This window comes from Phaseolus vulgaris, chromosome 1 (assembly GCF_000499845.2).
Source record: "Phaseolus vulgaris cultivar G19833 chromosome 1, P. vulgaris v2.0, whole genome shotgun sequence".
NCBI lineage: Eukaryota > Viridiplantae > Streptophyta > Magnoliopsida > Fabales > Fabaceae > Phaseolus > Phaseolus vulgaris.
The window spans coordinates 11437583-11454792 of NC_023759.2; the positions used below are offsets into that span (position 1 = coordinate 11437583).

General features: G+C 32.7%; 1 protein-coding gene across 1 annotated transcript; it reads right to left on the reverse strand.

Annotated features, from left to right (window-relative positions):
- Nucleotides 1-3086: 3086 nt before the first annotated feature.
- On the reverse strand, nucleotides 3087-9658 carry LOC137813571 (26S proteasome non-ATPase regulatory subunit 11 homolog). The gene is made up of 2 exons (XM_068615904.1): nucleotides 9548-9658; nucleotides 3087-4475 (listed from the first exon to the last, which is right to left on the reverse strand). The coding sequence occupies exon 2, from the start codon at nucleotides 4458-4460 to the stop codon at nucleotides 3195-3197; it is 1266 nt and encodes a 421-aa protein (XP_068472005.1). The 5' UTR covers nucleotides 4461-4475; nucleotides 9548-9658; the 3' UTR covers nucleotides 3087-3194.
- Nucleotides 9659-17210: the final 7552 nt, after the last annotated feature.

Here is a 17210-nt window from a genome sequence, read left to right on the forward strand (position 1 = left end):
GATCAAATTCAAGCGAGGCTAATATAACTGCATCTTCTAATAGAAGTAAAAATGCTCTAGGAAACTATTAATTTTTTTTTTAATATGAAAGTAGACTCTTACGAATCGAGTTTACGAGTCGAATCTACGGAGCTCCCACGAGTCTACGTAGACTCACGAGTTTGACAACCTTGGTGGCATGGAATTATGGAGATTAAGCATGTTGATTTGAATTTGGATTTCCCTCTACAATATAAATAGGTGGTCACCCCCTCTTGTAATTCACTCACATTTTGAGTAAAAAAACTTTGCTTAAGTGAAATTCTAATTATCTAGTTTTTTCTAATTCTTATATTGGCAAAGATGCTTCAAGTGGCGACTCCTTTCATCACTTATCTTGGGCTCCTCCTCCTCCTCCAAGTGGCGTGACTCCTCCATCTCTCCATCTCCATGGAAGTCTTCAACCATCTAAGTTCTTCCTTCTTAGTCTCTAAATTCCTCTCTTTCATTCTTGCAAACTCTTATTCTAGTATCTTTTAATTTCTTAATTTTTTGTCTGCATTATCATTCTTTGTGTGAGTCTTTTTCCCCTTTTCACTTTGAAGATAACATTCACACTTGCTTAATCACTCGGTTAAGTTTGTGTCCAGTGACATCCTCACTGAGTCATCACCTTATCTTGCTAATCAAAATCCTAATCAGAGTGAAATTAATAACTCAATGCGTGAGTCTACTAAATAAACTCATAAAAAATAGAGCATCATCTAACATGGTTTTTCACTACAAGAAAATCATCAAATAAAAACCAATTTTAGAGATAAAAAATAATTAGTTGTTATATTGACTAAATTAGATATCATTTTAAAGACTAAAAAAATTATTAATTTCTATTATTGATAAATAGTTTATAAATTAGTATCTAATTAACTACCAAGTTTTTTCCTTCCAGTTTTCATTCTTGAGAACAAAGATAATTTCAAGAGGTAGATTATGTTAGGGAATTTTTAAAGCCATTAGTCAAGTTGACTAGGCTGTTTAGTTGAGGGTTGTGAGGTTGAGAGCTACCTTGCTATATAAGATAAGGCTAACCTTATTGTAAAGCTTTGTTAAGTGACTTTTAAATTCATTTTCTCTTTATATTCTCTCTCTCAGTTTCAATAATATTCACAGTTCCCTTTCACCACTATGTTCTTTGAATCCAGTACTTCTAGGACTAAAAGAAAAGAAATAGCTTAACATAGGAGTCTGGTACGAAGAATTGTGCGAATTTGTTCGTCGGTTTGGGTCGTATTGAGATAGACTCTTAGGGTGTGTTTGGATTAGGGAGAAGAAAGGTGAGGATTTGAGGGAGTGAATTTGAAGTGATTTGAGTGGAAAGTGTGAGGAAAGTTAGGTTGTTTGGATTAAGGTATATAGAGAAAGAATTTGTGAAGAAAGTTTATTAAAGTTAGTGAGTGATGTAATGTGTGTGAAGAAATTTTTAATTTTTTAAAATATTATAATGTAAATTTATAATTTTATCTTAATCTTTAAAAATGAAAAATAATTTGTAGTAATTAAAATTTTGTATATTTATTTTTATTTATTATAAATAATTTTATTATTATTAATTATTAGTATTTATTTTTATTAATAATATTATTAAATATTTTTATTGCTTAAATTTATTTAATATTTAATATTTTTATTTTTATCATAGATACATATAAAAAATATTTTTATAAATAAAAAATAAAATATTATTGTTAATATTATTATTTAATAAATTTATTTTTATTATTATTAGATTTATAATTTATATTTATTTTTATTATTATTATTAATATTTTAAATTTTACGTATATTATTATTATTTTATAATTTTTATATTTATATTATTAATTTATTTTCTTTTATTATTATTTATAAATACATTTAAATTATTATATAAATATATTAGTTTATTATTATACTCTCTTCCTGTCAACTCGTCTCTCGAGTATACAGATGGTACATAGGCCTGCCCGCGACAACGAAATTTATTCGTTTTGATTTCGAATCAAATAAAATAAAGGCTGAAGCGCGAACCTAATCTTTCTTTATTGACTGGATAGGGATGCGCATTCGAATCATTGATCTACTGATTTAGTTGAGTACGAAACGAGGAAGCTCTTGATGTTTAATTCAAATGAAAAAAAATAAATTTCCACGTGGACATTACTCCACTCTTCTTGCTCCACCAATAACATATTACCTAACCTTTTCAGAATTCACTGCTTTTCTTCGCATATTTGCGGTCAGTCATTTTCTTCATATCCCACAAATCAGCGCCTTTTTTTTCTTTGATATTGAATTAAAACAAATGCAACTTTTTTTTATAAATCATTATCTTTCAATCGGAGTGAATGATCCTTAAGGAAAGGCTTGCTCAACCGCTAACCTTTCTCCAATGGATCTTTGAACCTTTTTAATGATTTTTTTTTTCATTGCTGATGAAAAATTATTTCAAACACGTAAGAGTAAAAAAACATTTTAAATCTACATGACTTTATCCTTTCTTGCATGATACATCATGGACACATCACATACTGTAAATTGATTTATATGTATTTAATTTAAATAATTTAATAAAATGTGATTCCTCCATAAACAAATTATTAGATGTGATTTATATTAGTGTTTAAGCGTCATATAGTGGAAAAAAAACTAATTTAATGGGTTAACCTAATGCATAGGCACACATTATACTCACATGTTTGGAATGATTCATATGGGAAAACTTATATTAAATTTATGTCATATGCAACAAAATTCGTGGAATCAATAACAAACTGATCAAGTCTAAACTTTCTCCTCAAGTCACTTTATAGACGTGCATAGTACTTTAAAGGAACATGAGGTGATGGTAGCTATACTTGTGTATTCAATGATAGCACATGAAATTATTGATTATTGAAGTGCTCATGGGAATTAAGGATCTTTGGAGATACCACAGAGGATATACGAGAAAACTTGAGAGGAAGGTTATATCATTATTGCGTTATATTTTTAAATAAGATTTTAAATGTCCTTGATTATTTATTTAGCTAACTATTAATATAATTAAAACATTATGGCACACTATGATTGGTCCTTTAAAATATTCCTAAAAACTTCATTAGAAATTGATATCGTACTGATTGTAAAGAGAATGTAAGGAAAGTATTGTAGTACAAATGAAGTGAGGGATTGAGAGGTCATGAAATTAACTTGGCATACCTAGCATAAAGACTGTCCACGACTTTCCCAGCGTCAAGAATGGTTACTAAGGTTTCAGGGTATATAGGATGCAGTTCGGGATCATCAAATATGACAAGGCATCCAGCTCCTTGATCCATTATCCCGGTGAACTTCTTGTCCAAAATCATCCGACACAACTTTTGCTCCACATGATCAACAGGAAGTTTAATTAGTTCAGAAATGTGTGCAATCTCAACCCTTGAGAAAGGTTCAACCAATCTGCAAAGGTTGTCTTCCAGAAGAGTGTCATACAGGGATGAAAGGTGTCTGTGGACAATTGGATCTCCCTCCAACTGAGCCTTATAATCTCGCAAAGCGATTTCGAATAAATTCAGAGATCGCATGTTACGAGCATTTGCTAAGGCTTCCATGGCGTCCAAGTCGGGTCCACGATTGTGGTAGTCAACATCATTAGATATTATATCGGCCACATTATCAGCTTCATCCAGAATTATCATACACAACAGATTGTATTTCAGGCTAAGGACCCCCTTAGGGTCCTCAAGATCAGTGAAAGACTCAAAAGCTTCAAAGAAATAACTATCTGCAATTCTGTATTCCTTCTCCTCGAGAAGAAGAATCCCACTCTGAAAATCCATGGCAGCTTGTTGAGCTGGAGGAAGGTAAACAGCATTTGCAGCTGTTTTTGCAGCTAATAGGGCGGCCTTTGCCTTTTGAAGGTCTCTTAAGGAAGAGTGTAGCTTGCTTTCAAGCAAGTGTATCTCTACAAGTAGAAGCTTGTCATCTAGTCTTCTAACCTCCTTGACCAGGCCATTGAGGAGAGTCAAAGCTTCCAAGTACTCCTTATCTTCCAGAAGTAGTGCAGCAAGTCTTGCCTCAAGTCGCCGCCTCAGAAAGGTACGCCTTTCAGCACGAGCCCATTGCACCGTTTCTCTGCAGAGTTCAATTTGTAGATCAGAAGTCCCTGGCATTTTACCAAGAGAATCAATTACGTCCCACACAATCTTTGCCGTTTTTACGTTTGGAACCGAGGAAAAGAAAGGCCTCAACCGAGTCAAAAGGTGGAACAGATCCTCTGGCATTTTCCTTTCCATGAACTCCTCAATGAGGTTTTTGATGGCTAGCATTTTCATGCTCAAAGCATACGGGGCAAAAGAAGGATCCTCAAGTATCTGATAAAAAGAGGATATGGTATCATATGGGTGGTAGGCTCGCAGTGCCTGAATAATTGACTCTCTTGTGGCAGGAAGAAAAACAGCCATGCTTGCTGCTTAGTTCTGAAAAAAAGCATATTTAATAAAAAGGATAAAAACCTGAAAACTAACGACCTTTGCTCCAGTATAGATTTTTGAGTGAAAATTATTATGACAAATTCAGATGTTCCACCCCTCCTCAAACGTAACACGTCTTTACTAGTTAAAAGTAAATTACACAGAAATTGCAAAAACAAGAGGGTGTAATGTAAGATGAAGCAGGTCATTTGCCATATAATGATTTTAGATGAAAAACATCTCATAAATTACTGACATTACAAAGTATATAAAATATTATTTCAAGGTTCAAATTTGGATGCTTACTTTTAATTAGCACTAAAATGTTGAAAAATGATGAGGCAGAGAACAAAAAATGACTAGTGGATATTCCTCTTTCATGAGTAAACTTACAGTACAGGATCAAGGAAAGTTACATCCAAAATGAGTAATGTATTTACATACAGACACACATATATATATATAAGGAATTAAGTAACTTCCAAAATAATTTTAAGAAAGTCACGTTTTATTCACACTCATTTTCTTTCAATCTAACTTAATCTCAATCATTAGAGTTCTTAGAAAGTGGATTAACCATGCAAAACCAACACTTTCTAAGTCATATTAAAGTTTATCCTAACAAAGTTTATTGAACATATTGTATCATTCGCTATTTGACTGCCTACAAATTGCAGTCTCATACTCAATATGTGCAATCCTCGACATGAAGAGGTATGATGAAGATTCCAAATCAACTAGAGATATGACTCAATTATAGTATATAAGTGAGTGTAAATCTTATAAGACAATTTTGTACAACTAAGTTACGCCTAAATCCAATTTCTAAAAAGAGTAAAAGAATATGAAGAGTGAGGATAAACGACAACTCTCTTTAAAGTTACACTTGTGAGAAAAATATGAAATAAGTCATTAAGAGAGATTATTTCATCTCTTGCCAATCCCTTCATTTATAGGAACCCTTACATCAAAGATATACACAATTTGCTGAATTTCACAAAATTTCAGCTCTTGAAGGAATTGTTTTATCCACAAGTTCAAAGTGAATGAAGTCATCACCTTATACTCAACTACAACACTAGATTAAGGAACCACATTCTATTTCCTGTTTTTCAAACAATATTGCCTACATTGAATCTAATCGTGGATCGTCTATCTATATAAGATTCTTGCCCAATCCGCATGACAATACCTAATACCTAGTCACCTAAGTATTTTCCTTATCCTCATATAGTAATGTCTTGGAGCCTTTATATTCATATAGCAAATCATGAATCGTCCATAACGATGAGGAGCCTGCATAAACTAACTAACCACTCCAAATGCAAAGTACAAGTCAAGACTAATAATAGTGACATAAAAAAGTTTTCCAACAAGTCTTCTGTATCTATTTGTGTTTGAGAAAAGTTCTCTTTGTTCTACCATTAATTTTTTATCTGGATTCATTGGACTATCCACAGGCCTATGATCAATCATACCTATTTCTTTTAGGATATCTAAGACTATGTTTTAAAAATTCTTTTACAATTTTTGTAAATATAGTCTGATGTTGATAAAGAGTAGACAATATTGTTTGAGAAATGCAAGTTTTTGACAAATCGGATTGGGTGGAAGATAATGCTTGGGTACATTGGTTTTACCTTCTTAGATTTGGAGACATTGACTTAGCAAGCCATGTAACGAGAAGTAGTTTTCCTGAGTATGACTCATTCTCTTATTATAAGAGCATTGAGGGCATTCAAAACCTCTTTGTCCTCCTCTATTTCCACAGCATCCCTTTAGGGATGGCTATCCAAACTGGCCTACCCCGCATTTAGCCCACAAAAGAGGGTCGGGCCAGCCCACCCCACATAAGAATTGCAAGCTACTTTTGTTATCCCTCTCTGCATAATGATCGGCTAGGGAGCCTACGGACCAGTCCGCATAAGCAAAATCTTTGTTTCACCCCATGAGTCTATCATTGACTCACCCCATGAGTCTATCATTGACGATAAAATTTAAATTAGTTGAAAAAAGGATATGCATGGCAACACGTGCGGAGGAATCGGTCCTTCAAGGCTGACTAGGTTCTGCATTTCTTAAAGTGGTGCTCCAAATCCGATATTGGCCAGAGAAAACTCTGGTTGTCAATGTCAGACAATGATGGTGGACAGTGACAGTGGATGGTGATGGTAATGGTGAATATAGGTTTATGCACTGCTCAACAAGACAAACACAACTAGGTTATTATCAGAAAGAAAGGGCAGAAGTGGCCCACTACAAATCAAATAGTGACAAACAGAGCAAGATCGACGACTTGCTTTGATACCAACTTGAGAGAGAAATACGAAAAAAGTGCTTAAGAGAGATTATTTCATCTCTTAGCCAATTCATTCACTTATATGAACTCTTTCATCAAATATATACAAAAGAGTAACAATGAACCTACACAGGTCAGATAGGTAAGGTAATATAATGCATAAGTTAATCTATTCAAACCTAGCACCAAGAAAAGAAGTCATGGGAATGTGGAGAGGGAAAAAACGACAGGAGAGAGAAGAAGCATTCCCAAAAGAGAGGAGATACATAAAACAAGTCCCAACCACGAAGACAAGACCAGATCAGAGGAGATCTACTAGAGGAGATCAACTGAAATAGGGTTGGACATGCCACCACGTTGCTAGTAACAAACAAAGAGAGAAGCACACCTGCTTCCAAGTGAACATAAGGGTGTGTAGCTGCTCCAATGGTAGCGAGTCTAACAATGCAGCGCTCACATGAGCAAGTAAAATCTAATGTTGGGGTTGCCAGTCAGAAAGCTGACAATGACAACAGTAGCAAAAATGGTGTAAAACGACATAAAAGAGAGGCATGGCAATGAGAGGTGCCAAAAACCAAAAAGAAACATGACTTTTGGGAAAAAAAATTGTCGTCAATGGATAGTGAGTCCATCAAGTAGGCAAGGATTCAACTAGCCATGTAGAAATAAATTATAGATAGCCATATGATGGAACCCTTCTATGTTACAAGCACAACAAAGAAACATATTATATATAAATGTACATTGCATTACATAGAGACAGGCGTAGGCCCATACAATAGTATTTTACATGTTTTAAACTTTCATGCCCAAAACATATCAAGGCATCTTGTCAAGTCAAAAGTACCACGTTATAATTTCAATTGCTGATAGTAATCGATATTGTTTTCAAATTTCAATGACATAAGTTAGCCATAGATGGCATGCACCAAGAGAATTACCACAAAATGGCAGATAGATACAAAAGCAACTTCCATTTTGAAAAAAAGTGTAACCCAATACAAGATGCTCTTCTTATTGTGAGTAAGATGTGGGGACTAGGGAGGGTTTGTTAAGAAAAAATTTATTGAAAACTACTAACTAACCTATACAATGTGAGTAAGAAGTATTAATAGCTTTCATTGACAACAGACCAAAAACATCATGCATAAAACATATAAAGTTATTCTGCCAAGTCAAAAGTTCCTCCTTGCTATAATTGCAATTGGTGATAGTAATAGATATTGTCTTCAAATTTCAATGACATAAGTTAACCATAGATGACAAACGCTAAGAGAATCATCACAAAAAAACAATTTTTTCATTTTGAAAAAAGTGTAACCCAATACAAGATGCTTCTTATTGTGAGTAGGATGTGAGGACTGCAAAGGGTTTGTCAAGAAAAAAATTATTGAAAACTACTAACTAATCTATAAAATGTGAATACGAAGTATTAATAGCTTTCATTGACAACAGACCAAACTCATTAATTAACATTTCAAATAGCCCTCAACCTCGCAAAGAACAAGCATAATCTATCCGGTAACAAATAGTCATCTTCCCCTCACTTCAAAATTCGAACTAAAAAACCTAGCTTTCCTATGCCATTAAATTCCCCAACCACCTGCCCCGTTCATGCCCAAGCCTATGCCCATGCACAAAAATGTGTGAATAACAGAAAAAAAAAAAAAGAAAAAAAAAAGAGGGTAATAGTTAATAATCCGCAACCAAAATCATTAAGGTAAAAAAAGGAAATTGAAAGGTTGTTTAACACTTTTACAATTGTTTTAACTCAGAATAAAGAAAAGTATCTATCAAATGACACTAATATAAATGTGAAGTTGAAATTTTGAAGGGGCCTTTTCCATCACTATCAATGTGGATTATACCAAGCAAGGTGAAGACTGGGCTATTCTTTCAAACATCAATAATTAACACAAAAGAAGTTTCAGGTCTTAGATGAATAAAGAACATTATTTCAAATAGTTAAACCAGATCATTAAAATCAAACAGTTAGGTTTTGCTAAGATTCAGTTCCATTTATTTGAGCGCACGTCAAGAGAGAAACAGAAACAATATACTGTACAGGCAGACCCACATTCCTGAGAAGGGCCCTGCAAAGATTACCCTACGGATTTGGTTTATGTCTATCTCTCAGTCTCATTATGACCCTGCCATGAGAAAAACTCATTTTCTTTAAAGGATTCAAAATTCCCAAGTAAGAAGAGGACTTAAATCCCCTTTTATTCAAGACTACATAAATAGGCCGCCAAGAAAACACGTTGGTGTTGGCTCACCTCAAAATCGCATCTATTGAACAAGGTTAATCTCTTAAATATATCTTAACATATATATTTATAGATAGATAGATAGATACACACAATAAAATACATAAACTTGATGAATTAGACACTTTCAAGTGTACATTCAGTTGACTGTTCAAGAACAGAAAGAACAACCAAATGTCCTTTGTCCAAGTGGAACTGGAGTGGAATTCCTTCAGAAAATCACTCATCGCAAAGTCGGTAGATAGTTACTCAAAAGAAACTAAAAAGACAAATTGCACAGAAGGCATTCAGATTTGCTAGAGAAAGTTCTAAAGATTTTCTTCACTTCTGAGTCGCGGTAACATAATTATTCGAGAGGAAACTACAGCATTTGAATCATGCCTTAATCTAAAATTTGGATTCGGTGATTGTTAGATGGATGGCATGTGATGCAAAAGTTTGTTAGATTACTACGAGTGGAAACGAAATAAAACCCAAAGGAAGCAAGTGTATAAGGTGTGACAGAAACATACTCGGAACCGAAGGAGAAGGAGTCCACAACCGCAAGGTTCGGTGTTGAGACGCTGAGAGTGGCAAAACACTATTGGGATTACTTGTTGCTCAATCTTTCCGGAAAAGTGCAAATGATATTTCATATATTTTTTATACATTTACAAGTTATAAATACTTAAAAATGAGCAATTTCTAACCTTGTAAATTAAAACATTTCGCTTCCTACACCACCATCATTACTAACTAAATTCACACCTTTAATACAGAAAGACTAAAATACCCTCTCTTATTGCACTACACCATCACTTTCATTGTTATTGTCGCTGCTGCACGATCGTTGTTGCCGAAGAAGAGAGGGAATGTGTTGCAAAAATAAGCTTATTTGGAAAAGTTTGTTATCAAAAACTTTTTGGAAAACATATTCTGAAAAATATTATACATATTATGGAAAAAATTTGAAAATTTATTCCAAAAAAATTGTTCCAGAATGTACATTCAAGAAATTCTGATTCCAAAAATCCCATTCAAAGCGTGCTTCAAAAAATTCCAAAACAGATAATCTGTTTAAAGAAGGATAAAATGTGTTATTTTGAAAATCATGGGGTTCCGCTAAGAAATTGTGGGCTGCAAAAAAGAAAAGCCAAAAATTATACTTGGAATAACATGCTTAAAAATAGGTTAAAACTTTTCCAAATATATTATAGGGGTATCATTCTGTCCAATTTTAATTTCTTGTCATCTTTATAACTAATTGCAGTTCATATGACTAAAATAAAGAATAAAAACATTAATTAAAATAATTTAGGAATAAAGTATTTTTAAGTTAAAATAATTAAATTTTAGATTATTTAAAATTATGCTGGTAAAAGTGATTTCAAATATAAATAACTTTACTTAACAAACTTTATTATCGGAACATGTAATTTGTCATTATTTATACTTGTATAAGAATAAGAAATATTTTTACAGAGGGAAATCATTTTTTTAGAGAAAATATTTTAAATATTAATATAGAGGCTTATAAAAATGAATTAAACAGTCATTTTAGGGACTATGAAGTGAATCAAATTAATATAAACAAAAACCCGTTTTATTTAAACAAAAAGGTTATAATAAAGGTTAATTCGTTTAAATAGGCGTGAATATAGTTTATTATTAATGTGGGTTCATTAAAGTAAACTAAGAATAAGTTTTATAAGAATGTAAAATATTATGCATGGAATCAATTAAGATGGACTCAAGGTTAATTAAGTTTGGGTGTAGTTTTTAGAACCCACCCTAGCTAATGGTTAACTTAAGTAAATAAGAGTGTTTATGATGTTGCAATTTAGTGTGATGTTATTGGTTTGTGAGTAGTGTTTGGAAGCTTGATAGTGATCATTATTCCTAGGAATTATCTTACATCTGTGATGTGTAAGGAATGTAGATATCCCTAAGTTTCTATAGGATTTTCATGTGTGAGATGGGAGGATTATGAACATTGGAAATAAGTGCTAATATAGAATATATGGCTTTATGTATGGCTGCGATGATAGTATTATTTATGTGCAATTAAGTGTTCGAGCAAACTACATGACAATCAACTTTATAGGGTTAATGTAACTTCAGTGGTTGTTGTAAAATGAATTTTATAACATCTAAGTTTTAATTCTTACATTTGTTCATATATGACTTGAATTAAATGTAAAATAATATTGTGATTGATACACACTTAAACCTTGAATCATTAGGTGGTGAATATGATAATTAATCCTGAAAGTATTGGCTGAGATGGGTTTAGAGCAAAGGAGTTATGATCAATTTAATGGAGCATGTGTAAAATCTTATCCCTTTACGAAAATGAAATTATATAACTTTAATTAAATTAAAATGATTTTAAGGATGGGTTGGAAGGATTTATTAAGTGTGATTTCAAATACACAAGAAGAGAGGGTTGAATTGTATATTTAAACTTTTTCAAAAATTTTGCAGAGTAGTCTTTGATGATGTCCAGACTAGCAATAGTTTTATTTGACAAATGATTAGTAAAAACCTTTTCTGAAACTTAGTTCATAAAATCTCTCCTTCTTTTGTCAGTGCAAAACAATAATATGTAATGAACAAGAGATAAATGAAAAGAAGGATTTATACTTAGAGTTTTATAGTGGTTTACAGGCTATGTTCAATTCGTTACCAACTAGTCTGTCTAAAAACACAGGCTACATCCAATTCTTGACCAACTGGTCAAGTTCCACTTTGTAAACTAGTGTTGCAAGTTACAACATGCTTTGGACCTCAATTATTTTTTCTAAAACAGCCCAAGTATAATTGGAACTCAGCCACTCTTGACTAATAACAAATCAAAGGTGATTTTTATTAATATTCTCAGCAATCGGACCGAGTCAATTGTAGTACAACAAATAAGAGGAGTTTTCGCATCGAAAGGGACTAAATATAACCGAGATAGTAATATCTTTCTAAGTGAAGTGAGGATATGATGATTTTTGGTTTGCATAAGTGATATTTAATAAATATATTAGATAAAGTTTAGACAATATAAATAGCGAGATTGAAACTAGATGCAAAAGGGAGAAGTTTAGACATTCATAACAAATGTTGGGATTGAGTCACTATGTAAATCTCTTTTGTTGTTGTTACTTACAAATATTTTGTTCTTCAAGTTCGTTGTTCCTTATTTCCAAACCAATTTAATGCCTTAACCATGGTTATCTAGAACAACAGACTATTATAATAAATTCTTTGACCTACAATTAGCCTATTTTTGCATTAAGATGGAACAGTTCAAACCAAATACTCAATTTCGTTCCTAGATATTTACATACTTGGTTTATTTGAAATAATTCAAAAAAATGAACGTGTTTCCCAACATCATTCACATTCTAAAGGCATGAATGGTGATTCCTTACATATCAAGCATCAAGCATTTAATCAAATCATACGAACTAAACTTAAACAAGCGTTCATAAATAACAACTTAAGAAATATTACATTGTTCTCCAAGATAAATTTAGCTACTCATGATAAAGTTTACACTGAAACTCATGCATGAGCAACTTGCAACAAAGGACATGGATTCTTGAATGTTGTTTGCCAGTTGAGAATGTTCTCTTATGCCTTGAGTACACCTTCGTTTCAACCTTCCAATTATGAACTAGAACCTTTCTATTTATAGAGTTTAGTGCAGAGTTCCTTTAGATTTGTCATCTGCACAATGGATTGGCTTTCTTCACCTTGAAACCTTTTGGCTCAAAGCCTATTATGAGCTCAGCAAAATCCTAAGTTTCTTAATCCTTACAGGATTCGCTTCAAACGTAACTCAGTGAAATCATCTTTCTTAAATAGGAAGAAATCTTTTGGCTTTGAATCCCTCCAAATGTTTAAAAAGAGTTGTCAGTACTTATCAAGCCTATCTGGTTACTGAGATTTTTAAATTCATATGCCCATCTTCTTGCGTTTGAACGAGTGAGAATGTAGGGGTGCATTAAATGTGCTCCATGTAGCATTAAATGTTTATCCCCTATTCAAGCAACAACCCAATAGCCGTTAGTACTTATCAAGCCTATGTCAGATAGCAAATATAAGAAAATAATAGACCATTCGTGGTTGATAACTTTACCAAGGTTGACATATGCTTGTGTTAGGATGGTTGTTGATACAAAATAGCTTAACTCGTATCATAAGATATCATGATGTTCACATATGCTTTAGAAAATCATCTTGTTAGAGTAAAGACAAAAACATTCCTTGCAACAAAGAATAAGCTTGAAAATATTTTCGTTAAGTAAAACACTAGCTTAAGATTGTGTGTTTATAATTTAATCAAGACTTTGCTTATCGGACGAAGCAAAGACTACAAGATGTTGTATCATTTATCAGATGAAGAACTTGCATCTTACATGATCTACTGTGTATATAAACACGTCGTCTTACAAGTAAACTAAAGAAAACAAGAAAAACACAAGAAGGGAGGGTTGAATTCTACTTTTAAAATCTTTTTAAAACATTTTCATAAAGTATCATATGATACTTGTGTTGAAGATGCGTGGTGCTCCTTGAAGACTATATATGTGTTTGATGTAGCAAAGTTTGTGCTTTGCTTTGAAGCTAGTCAAATTCTATTTGGGTGGTCTTGTATATAGGGTAGAGTGAGTTTAAGGTAGCTTTTTATTTCGTGACCCACCTCATGACCCTAATCAAGGTGATAAGATCAAGCACAAAGTTTTCTTAATGATTTTCTCATGTCTTTTCTCAAAATATGCTTTACTGCACAAAAAATGAATTTGTTGTTCTTTAAAAAGAATAGATTCTTTTTTAACTGGTGCCTTGTTTCTAAAGTTTTTTTCATAGCTTTGTTTTCACACCAAGAAGCTTGGCTCGTTTTCTTATGCTATCAAAATACTGAGTTGCAACAGTTGAAAATCTCTCTTTGTCTTTTTTGAAAATAAATCTATTCTGTTTATTTTCAACATGTTTTTTTTATATAACAACTTTTTAACTGTTTTTTGAAAGTCTGTTATAAATTGTTTCTTATATAAAGAGAGACTCATCTCACTTGAAAAAACTGCTAAGCAAACAAGTTTTAAACAGAGATTAAAAGTTTTTAGTGAGTTGAAAATAATTTGCATGTGTTCTTGAAAGAGTTTCCAAAAGAAATCAAGGTGTGCTTGTTCTTGTGTGCCCTAAGCTTAGTGGAGATGTTGTCACTAGTGTGCTACAATCTGTTCTACTGGTCTTTTCAGTTTCCTGCATTCTCTTTCTAGGTGTATTCAATTCCATCATTCTTGTCTTTGTAACAGTGATTGTAAGACACTTCTTGATAGTGTTTCTTGAAGTGTTGGTAGTGCTGAAATAGTATTTTTCAGCTTGGTGTGCCTTGTTCTTGTAGGTTCAAGAAACTTAAGGTTGTGTAATTGTTTTGTACTATATTTAGTGGATTTCACCTTGGGTAAGGTGAAACTGGATGTATCTCATTTGAGTGAACCAGTATAAACGTGTGGTGTTCTGTCTCTCTTAATCTCTGCACTCATTTACGGTTTCTTGTGTTGATTTGTCAGACAATAAACCTGTTCAATTAAAATTGAATTTGTTCTTTTTGGCTTTGTTCATACTGTTCTTTATATTCTGAAAACTGATCTAAATAACTTATAGTTAACTGAGTGTCTGATTTGGTTGTATTAGAAGTAAATCTCTCTGTTAAAACAAAGCCAATTAAGTGTCAAGTTCTATTCAAGTGTGTGGTTTAATATTCAAAGATTGTTTCTTGATTCAGCTCTTAGTTTTCATCTTTGCATATTAATGTGATACATTGCTTACTGCTTAATTCTCTTAATATCTGGAAAGCATATAACTGAAACACTGTCCTGATAAACTAAGCATAAAAATAAATTTGTTCTTTCCAAGATAAATCGATTCTTTTGCTCTGTGTTGTTAAAAACCTGAATCTGTTTGAAAACTTTATAAGCTCAATTCACCCTCCCCCCTCTTGAACTTAGACATTAATAAACCCAACAACTTGGTAGTCAAACGATAGTTTGTATGACAAGCGATCTCTCAATGAGTTTTCAAAAATCCTTTAGAAAATCATCTTCTTTCTTAATCAGAACAAAAAGAAATAACATGCAATGTAATGGACTAAGGAAAGAAGGAATACTTAATATTTTCATACTAACTTGTCTAATATCATAAACTACGTCTAGTTCTTAATAAACTAGTTAAGTTTTACTAAGCAGAAAAATGCTACGAAGCACAAAACAAGTACTAGTTGAATCCAACCACTCTTGGCTAAACCCAGGTATTCTTTGACACTCCACTAATCTTGGCTAAAAACTCGAGTATTCTATGAAACTCAACTACTCCTGACTAAAATTGAGTATTATTTGGAATGCATACACTCTTGGCTAAAACTGAGTATTCTTTGGAATGTAGTCACTCTTGGCTAAGATTAAGTATTGTTTTGACATAGCCCCTCCTAGATAAGACTAAGGATTGTCTAATAATGTGATCAATAGATCACATATTTTACTTACTAGAGATGGATTACATCTTTTAATGATTACAAGGATAAACACTCTTTCCTAGTTTGCTAATGAATACAAATAATGTTCTTCTAAAGCTTTTGGGCACAGAGAAAATCTAACATCGTTTTAGCACTTGGAAATAATGGTGTCGCTTCTTGTTCATCTCTTAGAAACATATCTTTATATAGGTGCTTGAAGAATATAGTTGTTGACATCCCTTTTATGATCATTGTGTATGTTTTGAATATCTTCATATTTCTTTTATCATCTGACAAACTTGATCCTTGAAAATAATTTGAATTCACTTCATGCAACACTAATTTCTCTCATTTTCTTCACACAACATCCTTGATAGTGTTAGAATATATGACCTTAAACAAGAGGGGGGTGAATTGCTTATAAGAGATTTTTGAAAACTTGTGAAGGTTTAATGAAACTCAGTGAAGAAATCCAGAAGAGGAATCAAGTTAACCAAGAACACAATCTGTTTTAAAGTGAAACACAGAAAAAAAAAAATCGGTTGTTTCTTCGATTCAATCGGTTGTTTATACCAGTAAAATTATAAACAACTTAAAAACAGAAATTAAAAGGGATCGAGAAAGAGAAATGCACACAAGCAGTTTATACTGGTTCACTCTTACAACAAGAGCTACGTCAAGTTCCCAGAAACCACTGGATAATCCATTAAGCAATCAAACTAGATTACAAACACCACACACCAAAGTAGTGACCTTGAACCCCTCAAGAAACACACTACCTTTGGCAAACAACACCGAGAGTATTGATCTTGAACACCTCAAGAACACACAACACTCATTGGCAATACAACAATAGAAATACAGAAGATTGAGAAAAGGATTACACCTGATCAAAGTACAACTGAAAAGAATACAATTGCAATCCTATTCCACTCTCACTTGAAAATCCAAAGCTTGATGTGAATCTTGAAAACTTGAGATCAAATATGTCAAACTGAATTTCTCAAATTTGTTTCTTACTCTTCAGAAACATATAACAAACTATTTATATTTTCCAAAGATTGGTTAAAACATTTAATGAAGGAGCGTATTCAGTTAGAAAACATTTAAGATAGATTCACCATTGAAACTGAATTCTATTAGGATTTTCAAAGAAACAATCGGTTGAAAACACGAAACAACCGATTGATTTGGTTTGACAGTTAAGTCAACCAAGTCAAACAGCTTTCAACCTTTTTCAAAACCTCTAAGACCAAAACAATAGGTTGATTCGACAAAACAACAGGTTGTTTTTCACTTAGTTGGAAAAATATCTAATTTCAAAAAGGTTTCAATTCACATCAGTTTTAGATTCAACAAAAGAGTGGATCACACTTTAATCTACTCAGATCCCACCCACACAGCAGCAACACCAGTCTTTCATCAAACACCTTGGATTTGGATTCTTCAAAGCTCTTGATCAACAGATAGCTGATAGTACTTATCTTCCTAGGTTGCATAGCCTTTTATGCTATAACATGGTAAAAGTGCAACATATTAGATAGATGACTAAGTCAGAGTTGACATATGCTTGTGTTAGGATAGTTGGTGGACAATAAAGCTTTACCTCAAATCCCAAGAAATCTTTGATGTAAATTTGACTTTGGCGCAAATGACCTTGGTGTCAGATGGTGAAGACATTACCTACA

Coding starts and splice junctions, on each gene's coding strand:
- LOC137813571 (XM_068615904.1), bottom strand. CDS start 4,460: ATGGCTGTTTTTCTTCCTGCCACAAGAGAGTCAATTATTCAGGCACTG.